An 11,384-nucleotide genomic window follows, 5' to 3' on the forward strand; every position below is an offset into this window, starting at 1 on the left:
TTATACTCTATATCTAAAAAAGAACTTTAGATACTTAAGAAATATATCGAAACCTGCTTAAGAAAAGGCTATATACGATTATCCCAGTCCTCGGCGGCCTCTTCTATTTTATTCGTACTAAAACTAGGCGGAAAGTTACGGCTATATATAGACTACCGAGTTCTAAACGACATAACTATTAAGAATCGATACCCCCTACCCCGCATCGACGAACTACGCGACCGACTACGCAAGACTAAATACTTTACTAAGCTAGACCTTAGAGACGGCTATTACTTAATTCAAATTAAAAAGAGGGAAAAATAGAAAACGGCGTGGCGAAGCCGATTCGGACTATTTAAATACTTAGTTATACTCTTCGGACTCACCAACGCCTCTACTACCTTCTAAGCCATAATCAACGACACCCTTCGAGAATACCTAGACGTCTTCTACACGACCTATCTCGACGACATCCTTATCTACTCTAAAATCCTAGAAGAATACTAGAAATACGTAGAGAAAGTGCTTAGAAAGCTATAGAAGAGAAAGCTATAAGTTAAGCCCGAAAAATGCGCGTTCTACGTCCAGAAAGTAGAGTTTCTAGGATTTATTATCCGACCCGGCGAAGTTATAATAGACTCTAAGAAAGTAGAATCCATTCTTAGTTAGCCCATACCTAAGAACCTCCGAGAAGTATAATTCTTCTTAGGTTTCGCCAACTTCTATCGCCGATTCATCAAAGACTACGCCAAGCTAGCTAAACCCCTAACCCGCCTTACCTGAAAAGATATCCGCTTTAATTAGTAAAAAATATAATAAGAAGCCTTCAAACTACTCAAAAGAGCGTTTACGAAAGCACTAGTCCTCGCCCTCTTCGACCCAAATAAGCCTATCTACCTAGAAATAGATGCATTAGACTACGCTATCGGGGCCTATTTTAGCTAGCTAGATAACTAAGAACGGCTATACCCCATAGCCTTCTACTCTAGAAAAATATCTCCGGCAGAACTTAACTACGACATCTACGATAAAGAGCTCCTCGCTATTATTATCGCTTTTAAAGAATAGAGACACTATCTTAAAGGAGCGAATTTCGAAATAACGGTATACTTAAACTACTAAAACCTAGGCGCCTTTATAACTATAAAGATCCTTAATCGAAGATAGATTAGATAGGCGGAATAACTCGCCTCCTTTAACTTTAAAATCGTCTATTAAAAAGAAACCGAGAACGAAAAAGCCGACGTACTTAGCCGACGATGCGACTATACCCTTAACCGACTAAAACTATTCCCGGCGCTTCTAAAATAAAATAAAGAGGGAAATATTAAACTTAACCGACCCTAATTAGAACTTACAGCAATCCGCCTTCTAGCCCTAGTTACCCAAAGTTAAGTAAGAAACCTCTAATCCCAGAAAGAACCTTCTAGGCCTCGGAGACCTCTAGAAACTACGGACCCCTAGAAACTAGTTTCTAGAAGCACAATACTCCTAGAACCTAGTTTCTTAGAGGCGCCGGGCGCCTAGAAATTAGCCTCTCCTAGAAGTATAAACCTAGAAAGACAATCCTTCTAGGAAGAAACTCCGAAGATAAACATACTAGAAGCACAACTAACCCGGGAAGAAAACCCTAGAAACCAAGTCCCGGGAAACAACAGCTCCTAGAAGTCCCCCTCCGAAAACTTAGACGTATAGAAAAACGAGGACCCTTAAGAAAATAACCCCTTACTTTTAATATAGAAAGAGTACATTCGGGCAACCTACGAAAACGATACCATAGTATAGCAACTATTAAAACAAATTTACGACCACTCGGAAGAAGACCCCGACCTTATACTAAGCCTAGAAGGGACGATTCTATTTAAAGAACTAGTCTATATCCCCTAACGGCTCCGACGACAACTTATTAAGAAAATCTACGCAGCCCCGGCACACGGCTATAAAGATATTAATCCTATAATAGAAAGAATAGAAAGAGTATTCTATATACCGCACCTTAGAAAGCGAGTACGATAGTACCTCGCAGACTACGAAGATTACGCCCGAAACAAAGTAGCACGACACGCCCCCTACGGAAAGCTATAGCTAATTACACCTCCTAACCAACCCTAGAAATCCATCTCTTAGAACTTTATTACCAAGCTACTAAAATCTAAAGAGCCACTTATAGGAGTACGCTACGACGCAATCCTAGTCATTACCGATAGACTATCTAAATAGGGGTATTTCATTCCCTATAAGAAAGTATTAGAAGTCTCCGAGCTAGTCTACATCTTTCTAAGATATATCTTCGTAAACCACGAAATACTAGAGATAATTATCTCCGACCGCGACACCCGCTTTCGCGCTCGATTCTAGTAAACCTTAATAAATAAATTAGAAACGACGTATAAGCTATCCACTATCTTTTATCTCTAGACAGACGGTTAGACGGAACGACTTAACTAAACCTTAGAGGAATACCTACGAAGCTACGTAAACTACTAGTAAAATAACTAGATAGAACTCCTACCCCTAGCATAATTTACTTGTAATAGTATACTAGCAGAGACCACCTAAGAAACGCCGTTCTACGTCAACTTTAGATTCGAGCCCTAAGCCTACGAAGAACCGATTTTATAAGAAAACATCGTATAAAAAGAAATACTCTAGACAGAACAGCTAAAAGGACTATACCAAAGCCTAGTCTAAGATATAGAATTTATTAACTACCGCATAGCTATATACTACAACCGTAGACGCTAGAAGCCGCCGCCTCTAGAGAAGGGAGATAAAGTCTAGCTTTTTACTAGGAACCTCAAAACCAAACGACTAAGCCCTAAATTAAATTATAAAAAAATCGGTCCCTTCGAAATTAAATAAAAACTTTCTTCTATTACCTATAAACTTAAATTGCCTAAAAACATACGCCGAAGCCCCGTCTTCTACGTAGCACTTCTTAAACCAGTACTATAAAACGCCTAAATACTAGAATACCTTAAGAAAGAAATCTAACCCGAAGACGCACAAGAATAGAACGTCGAAAAAATTCTAGATAGTAAATAGAACCCCGACGGTCAGCTTAAGTACCTCGTTAAGTAGAAGAATTACGACGACTTAGAAAACACCTAAGAGCTCTTATCGAACCTTAACTACCTAGAACTTCTCGAGGACTTCTACCGATAAAACCCGAACCGTCTAGACCTAGAGTATTCTCCCATAACGTAAAACCCGAAGGAGGAGTCAGAGATACCTAAAACTAATTTACGGGAGCCTGCCGAGAAACCACGCCATCGGCGTCCGCTACGTCACTACTAGACCCGCCAAGCGAATACGGCGTAGCCTTACCGTCCGAATCTACAGAAACATCCCGAGAAGAGCGACCCTCCCGAGCAGTAGCCTCTCTCTCGGCACGTTTCTTCTCCTCTAAAGCAGACATTTCCCGAGCAAACAAAGTAGCGTTTCGCTGTTCCACATACCGTAAAAGGCGCCGAATCTATCGCTCCTTCCGCTAAGCATTACGAAACCGACGAGCTGTAGCCTTCGCAGCCAGAGCGGCCCGGAAAGTAGCCTCCGCAGCCTAATCCGCCGCCTCAGCCGCGGTATTAGCACCCTTCTCTTCCGCAACTACTTAACTCTCCGCCTGCTCTAACCGCTAAAGTAAGTCGGTACGAGTACGATCTAAGCGACGAACTAAAAACCAGTTAGAACCGCCAACAATAATAAAGATCGTCTTATACTCCGAATCTAGAGAACTCGCTATAGTATTATACAACGTACGGCCTATAGCGGTATAGTAAGAACAAGTAGAATAGAACCCAGCGATAATATAAAGAGATCCCTCTCGCTGCTAATAACGATAATAAGACACGTTAGCACGCTGGCCCCACGCCTCAATACGCTAAGCTTAACGGCGACGACGAAGAGTACGAGTAGAAGATATCTCGGAACTAAAGAAAAAAGAACAAGAATAGAAGCAGCACACCTTATAAAAGCTTTCGGGCCGAAAGCTATCTAGAGAGGAGATAGTGTTACAAAACACCTATAGAAGAATAGAAGTTAGAAACGCGGCGCCAAGCGAATTCCCGCGCTAAGAATCGATAACTACGCTTATTACTTAGCACCACTACTAACGGTCATAACGCTAAGACTATACCCTCATAAATATAACCGCCCGTTATAACCTACCTCTACACAATGGTCAGAAATTACGGTTATAAGGCAAATGTTCCCTTATATATATAGTACACTTATTTATAGTAGATAGAACCTCCGTAGTCAATTCTAATCATTGCCTTGCACCCCTCTAGTTACCTTCTCTACCTAACTACGGCTGCTATTCTCTATATATAGTGTCTAGTAACATCCTAGATAGCGGTAGTAAATATCTAACGCTACGTACCTCCCCGACGCTTCTATCTTATCCCCCTTTCCGGGTCCTAGCGTAATATTAGTATAATTAGTATTAGTTACTAGTAGTAATTAAGGTAACCAGAGTAATTAGGTTGCCGAAAAGGGTTTAGTAGCTCGGGTCGGTAGGTTTAGGTGCGGCTAGGTCGGCCGGATCGATCGTATTAGGTTAGCGTTACTGGTTACGTAGGCGGTAAGTCGTATAAGATTCTAACTTCCCTACTACTATTAAGCGTGTCGTAATAGATACGAATCCGCTCTTATTAACGATAAAGTCGAGTTACTATAACGTTAATTAAGAAAGATACGAAAAGAAGAAGAATATACTCTTAGCTATAGAAAATCCCTCTACATTATATATCGCTAACCTACGAGCGACGTACTTACTACAACGAGTAGCCCGGGGACTAACTCTATATAAGCGACCGTTAGAGAAATAATTAAAATAAGGACGAGTAGCCGGAGTAAAAGAATTAATAGCCGTAGAAAGCTCGGTACGTTAAGACGACTCGTCTCAAATACGCTTCTAACTAGATATCGCGAATAACTTATAGAGAAGAAAGAGAGTAAGTAGAAAGAACGCGATATATATCGCGAAAGCTTAGAAGAATCTTCAGGCCAAAGATCTCTAAGAGAAGAAGTAGTATTACGAACTCTAGAAAACACGGGCTTTATAACCCTAAAAGTAGAAAGCCCGTACGAAAAGAAGTACCACGGGGGCTAAAGAGTCTTACGAGTAGAAGCGCCGTACGGTCTTAGATTTCGTATAAGAAACTAAAGAATACGAAAAGACGGCGCGTACGAAAATACTAGTAGATAGTAGCTACGGTCCGTACGAAAGAACTACTCTTAAAGGCGCGATAGCGTAAAAAAGAAGCACGGACCGAAGAATCCTCTATAGAATAAAGGACTATAGAGCCTAATTAGAAACTATAGATCTAAGCGTATAATCGTCTTAAAGTAATACGTAAAGACGAGAAGCCGAAAAGCGGATAAGCGAGAAAAACGGGTAAGAGATAGTACGATATTATAAACGTTCGATAAAAATAGAAGTTAGATATCGAACTCGTACTCTAAGCGCCTGGGTTACGTACGACCTACTAGTTTAGAGGTTTAAAAAGGCTTAGTACGCTAAACTACTAAACCCTTAGTTTAGACGTTTATCCGTCTTAGTATAAATAAACTATTAAACTCTAGATTATAACTAGCTTTTCTATAGTATATAAATACACTTCTTAGCTAGATACTTAACTCTTTATAGTCAACTTAAAGTTCTAATTAAGACTCTTTAGTTAGAGGTAACCGGCTTACTATATATCGTATAATTACGTAATACTCTCTTATCTAATTATTATCTTCCTTCTCTTATCTTTTTAAGGTAAACTCTTACGGTTTAACTATCTACTAAGCGACTCTAAAGCTTAGTAGAAGAAGTCTATCGTTATAGTATCTATAGAGTAGTAGTTAAAGTATTACGCTAGAACTTAAAAAGTAGATAAAATAAGAACGTTAAAGAGGTTCTTAGCGTTAAGAATTTACTACCGCTATTTAGAATATTACTAGTCGCTTATACGTAGAGAATAGTAGCTATAGTTAGATAGAAAAGATAATAAGAGGGGTATAAGATAAGAATTAGAATTAACTACGAAGGTTCTATCTACTATAAATAAGTATACTATATATATAAGAAAATATTTATCTTATAATTATAATTTCTAATCGTTATATAGAGGTAAATTATAACGGGCGGTTATATTTATAAGGGTATAGTCTTAACGTTATAATCGTTAGTAGTAGTACTAAGTAATAAGCGTAGTTATCGATTCTCGGCGCGGGGATTCGCTTAGCGCCGCGTCTCTAACTTCTATTCTTATATAGATATTTCGTAATAGTAATATCTACTATTATAACTAATTATTTTAAATTTTATTTAAACGTTTAACTCTTTATTAATAGCTTAATCTATATACTTTATAATAGCTTAAACTATTTAAAGTAAGAATAAATAGAGTATTTTTTTAGTATTACGTAAGCTACGTAACTTATATAGATTCTTTTTACGCCGTACGAGTATACTCTACTTCTTTTCTTATTCTAATATTTCTTAACCCCGTAGAGGCTGTATTGTAACACTCTGCTAACCTGACTCCAACCAGGCACCGCCGCCATCGTTGCCTATAGCGCGCTATCCCGCCTCGCAACGCAAGCCATTACCGTGCAGCGTCCGCCCGGCTATCTCGAGAACAACGAGGCCGGCACCGGCGACGGCGCCTCCATGCTCGTCACGACGCACCAGAACGCCATGGAGTGGCACCTCTTCACGGGCTCGCGCGCTGTCGTCGACACGCTGCTCAATAAGACGATGTTCGCCATCCCGCCACACCAGACTGCACTTACCGGACCGGTAGTCGTGGCGCGCTGGCTCCGCCTCGCACACGCCCTACAGCTGCTGGCCATGACATTTACGGCAGCTCAGAAGGGCTGGGATGGCGTCTGCCTAGTCGTGCTCTTGGCGCTCAACGCGATTGGCCGATGGCGGATGCGCGAGGGCAGCCTGGCCAGTTGGTGGCTGGCTGTAGAGGGCGTTAGCGTAAGGCTGAAGAGTTTCAGCTTCTCTGGGCGCTTAGCTATGGTAGGGGTGGTGCATGCCTTTAGTGAAACAAATATTACGAGGTGGATGGATGATATCGTTGCGCCGTATCCTCGGCGTGACGCCTGGTTGGCGCGGATGCGCGGGCTGGATATTGCTGAGGATTGCTGGAGTAGCCATGACTTGGCGGCAATCGAGCGCAACGCGAGGCTGGCCAATACTGCGGCTAGCATAATAAAGCGAGAACTCAACAAGAGGGAAGTATGATGACTCTGTGGGTTACACAAGAGTACTGGATGGCCGGGATAAGCGAGTTCACGGATTTTAAGATGGGTGATGCCCCTTTTAAAGTAGAATGATAACTTACCTTCCTTCTCACCATCTACCTCTCTTATCTACTCTTAACAGCACTCTGTGTCTCTAAAATTTTTCTCTTGCCCCAAAAATGGCGGAAGTTCATCCTTCAATGCAGCGTTTGCCTACGCACGATGATGTCTGGCGAATATTACAAGACGCAATCGGCTTCCGCTACCCCGACGGCCAGAAGCCCACGAGACCTTTCTGGACGCGTGACGCGACAGAAGGGTTCACAGATATCCTCGACACTTTCTACAAGGATCTTTCTCCAGATAAACGCCTTGAAAATGCTAAGAATCTCTGTCGAGAGTGGTGCATCCTGATTGCTGATCCGAATGGACATTGGGAACTCTTAAATCAAGCGTTCGCAGAACGACTCCACATTCATTTCGACAGCATCAAAGAACCGCCTGGGCATTATGTACGGCAGGCCACGGAGCTGCTGGCAAGGCTTTCTACCGCGAAATTCACACACTATAACCCAGACGACGAGACATCCTGCGCTGAGTTGGACCCTCGTTATTTCACGTCTCAAGAGGCGCCCAGGGTGATTCAAAATCTTAACCTCGTCTCCCTCGTTGATACAAACACGATCCGGGTGGTCCTATGGTTCCTCGTGACGGAAGGCCTCACTGCTGGATCATTGGAGCGGTACTTATTCTTCTTGACGGAGCAACTTGAAGCCGCGCTCCACCTGTCCGTTGGCAATGGTGTTGGCCCGACCCAACTCCTCTTGATAAGAGCCTTCTTATGGAAGTCGTGGCAACGTGCCACCATACTCTTCCGGTGGTACATTCTGGATAGAAAGCTCAATGTCGGTGGGCGCCTCGCCGGCGACACGTTCGCCGCTGCAATCAGCCGGCACCATAAGCGCTTGGCTGCATCAGTAGGCCATCCACTGGTTGTTGCCGTGCCACAGTCCAGTGAGATTCCGCCGTACATGTGTCAGTGGGCATTCGAACTCCTGCGAACCAACCGTGCCACTTCAGCCACGGACTTCAGTCATTTCTTGCACCGGTACAACCAGGCTTTCGGCTCCCTCCCGGCGCGCTGCGTGCCGATCCCGACAACCGCGGACTCCTTCCAGCAGTGTCCCGGGCAGTCTCCAGCACAGTGTCGGCGGTTTACTGGCGCAGTAATCAAGGACCAATCCGTACATGCAGCATTCTGTGGTGGATCCTGCCAGAGACTATACTGGGATAAGGAGTGCTACGTGAGCGTGAGGGAAGGGGCACGGGCAGTAGCGCTGGACATGGCCGAAGATGGGCTGCTAAAATACTGCAGCGCCTCTGAAACCACCATGGCTATCTCTCATGTTTGGAGCCACGGCCAAGGCGGAAGACCGGAGAACGTGGAAAGCTCGACTGGATTCAACTCGTGCTTGCACCAAAAGTATTCGGCAATAGCGCGGCGGTTCGGCTGCCAGTCGTACTGGATGGACACGCCGTGCATCCCAGAGGACCACGACTTACGAAAAGAAGCCATCAAGAACATCAACCAGGTGTTCGAGGCCAGTCAGTTCACACTTGTTTGCGACAGAGATATCATGACCATCGATGTACGCAAACGGCACGACGACATGATAGGCACCTACGAGTCCCTCCTTGCAGCTCTGCTCGTGTGCGATTGGAACGCGCGAGCCTGGACCCTTCTCGAAGGGTACCAGGGCCGCGAGAATATCCATCTTCTCTGCAAAGATGACGAAATCATCCGCCTCGCCGACATTATTGATGTTGTGCATAGAGCCGGAGATATCGTCCTAGGCAACATGTGTTTAGCCATGGACCACCTCATCCCGTTACGAGGACCTCGGATCAAAGACCCGCAAGACAAAAGGTTTTCCGTGGAGCAATCCGGCCGCCTCCTCAGCCACCGCCACGCCAGCCGCACCGGCGATGAGATCGTCATCTGGAGCCTGCTCCGCGGCGGCCTGTTCAACACCGCGGAAGACTTCTGGCGTAACCACAGTACAGTCATCCAAACCGGATTCCTCATCTCCGACGCCCCGCGCATATCCGACGTGCCTGGTATGGGCTGGGCGCCGGCCCGACCGGACCTGCCGCCTGCAACAGACGTGGTGAGTACGCGCCACTTTGCGTTCGAGGGGCATGACACCGAGGTCGGTTTCATTCGACCAGATGGACGGCTGCAGGCTAGCTGGTATATCTGCATGTTTGCGGATGCGAGCTTCCTATGGGGGGCTTGGGGATATTGTTCCACACAAGTTGTTAAGCGTACGGGGTTTATGGCAGGAGACGTGTTGTTCCTCAATGCGTGGAACCAGCAATGCGATGAGCAGGCTGCATACCACCGCGGCATGGCTATGCTGAATGTAGCTACGAAGCGCAAGGCCGAAGAAATTGCTGCCAATGTCGGGGTAGATTTTAATGAGTTGGGTTTTCTACAGGCTGCGGAAGTCCGGGGACGCGTACCATATACCTACTTAGGTGATGTAGAAGGTACGTTGTTGGTAGTTGTAAAGAGAAATGGTAATGACGACTGGACATGGATAAAGGTAATTCTATGGGAGTCCGATATTCTACTACCCCCTTTTATAAAGAAGAAGATTAGTATTAGATAATTACTATAATTTAGCGTTAAATAGAAAGGTACTCTGGCTGTAATGTAGGAACTGGGGCCGAGTTATCAACGAAGAGAGTGTTACGTGTCTGAGCTTTAAGAGCGCGTATGGTCGATATTCTAAATTCCGTCTAGAAATAATTTAAAATAAATTCTAAAGGTTTAAAAGGGGCATATAGTGTGTAGGTTTATAGTATAGAATGCGATGCGGAAAATGGTGGTTTGTTTCTCTCATTGCAGGCTATCAAACCTTATGTAGAATCTACAAAGAGGCATCACGTTTGCATATCGGAGACATTGCGGGGACTAAGCAGAGATGACATAAACTGTTTTGGAGATGCTCGGTCCGCTGCTTACATGGGGGCCAGGTTCTCCATAAATTATTGCTTCAGCACATCTGGAGATTGACAGATAGCCGAGGGAACATAGATTCATATCGAAGTTTCCTAATTAACTGGTTCTGTTGTACAAAGAGAGACAGTGAATCTGTGGAATGCATTCTGTGCAAGGGATTCCGCTTGTCATTCTCATCGATCCAAGCTTGATCATGGAACAAAGCGAGGTCCGTGTCCACCTCTTACAAGGTCGAGTAATGATGGCCAGTAGGATGCGAGACAGGCACGATCTTCGCCTCGAATTCTACACCACCTGACTGACCTCCAGGGTTTGGGTTGCCGGTGTTCATCCAGACAGCCCAGGAGCCACCACTGCCGCCAGGGGTGGCGAGGAAGTTGGTACCCTTTAGCTGAAGGCGGTCACCGTGAACAGCCCAACCGTTTTGCTCGATGCGGTTAGGGTTGAGGGTGGCGGCTGCTGCAGCATCGCGAGTGTACTGAAGGATGCCCTGGCCCATTCCAGAACGGTCTGTGTAGAGTTTCTGTGCTGGCGGATCGTTGTACAGAAACAACTCATCTCCCTTGAGTTGGAATATTGCGGGTTGCTCGTGGGATTTGAGGTGCAGGCCGGATTGGGTTGCCGTGATGGGGCTGTTGTCGATGGGAGAGCCCGGCTTGACAGCAACGAGAGTGAAGTTCTGAACCATTGTGGCTGGTGGTGATGGCGATGTTTGCTAGTGTGTAATTTTGTATTTCTACAAGGTGGTCGATTATGAGCTCTGCGGTAGCAGTGCGTTGCAGACTACACATTTTTATATTAACTTCATGGCTTATCTCCCTTTTCATGTGCAAATACATCTATACCACAAACGGTGATTAAGGTTTAGCATCCTGGAGCCCGGTGCTTTCACCACCGTAGATGACTGGTTCTTTACGCGATGCTTGCGGGCCGATCCATGGAAACTCCCAGGGAACTGATGATTGACCCCGCCTTCCCCACTTGCCAAGAGCTGAGCTTGATTTTTTCAGGGATGCAAAATGGTAGTGGCGCACGGGAAGAAAGTCCGCTAGTATACATCAGGTGTGGAAGCTTCTCGGCTCCTGGGAACTGCTGCGATCTTTCTGAGCTATGTAGCCGCATTTTTGGTATT

The 11,384-nt window shown here is 44.9% G+C and overlaps 2 protein-coding genes across 2 annotated transcripts; one reads left to right on the forward strand and one right to left on the reverse strand.

Annotated features, from left to right (window-relative positions):
- Window positions 1-6,646: 6,646 nt before the first annotated feature.
- LTHEOB_11366 (Ankyrin repeat-containing protein) lies at window positions 6,647-9,774 on the forward strand (the record flags this gene model as incomplete). The annotated part of the gene is made up of 7 exons (XM_035508114.1): window positions 6,647-6,961; window positions 7,749-8,132; window positions 8,238-8,262; window positions 8,308-8,409; window positions 8,482-9,399; window positions 9,571-9,695; window positions 9,766-9,774. The coding sequence occupies 7 exons, from the start codon at window positions 6,647-6,649 to the stop codon at window positions 9,772-9,774; spliced, it is 1,878 nt and encodes a 625-aa protein (XP_035366443.1).
- Window positions 9,775-10,475: 701 nt separating this feature from the next.
- LTHEOB_11367 (Cell wall protein) lies at window positions 10,476-10,940 on the reverse strand (the record flags this gene model as incomplete). Its single annotated transcript, XM_035508115.1, has 1 exon — window positions 10,476-10,940. One exon carries the CDS (start codon window positions 10,938-10,940, stop codon window positions 10,476-10,478), a length of 465 nt encoding a protein of 154 aa, XP_035366444.1.
- Window positions 10,941-11,384: the final 444 nt, after the last annotated feature.

Source organism: Lasiodiplodia theobromae, assembly GCF_012971845.1.
Source record: "Lasiodiplodia theobromae strain AM2As chromosome Unknown scaffold_48, whole genome shotgun sequence".
Taxonomy (NCBI): domain Eukaryota; kingdom Fungi; phylum Ascomycota; class Dothideomycetes; order Botryosphaeriales; family Botryosphaeriaceae; genus Lasiodiplodia; species Lasiodiplodia theobromae.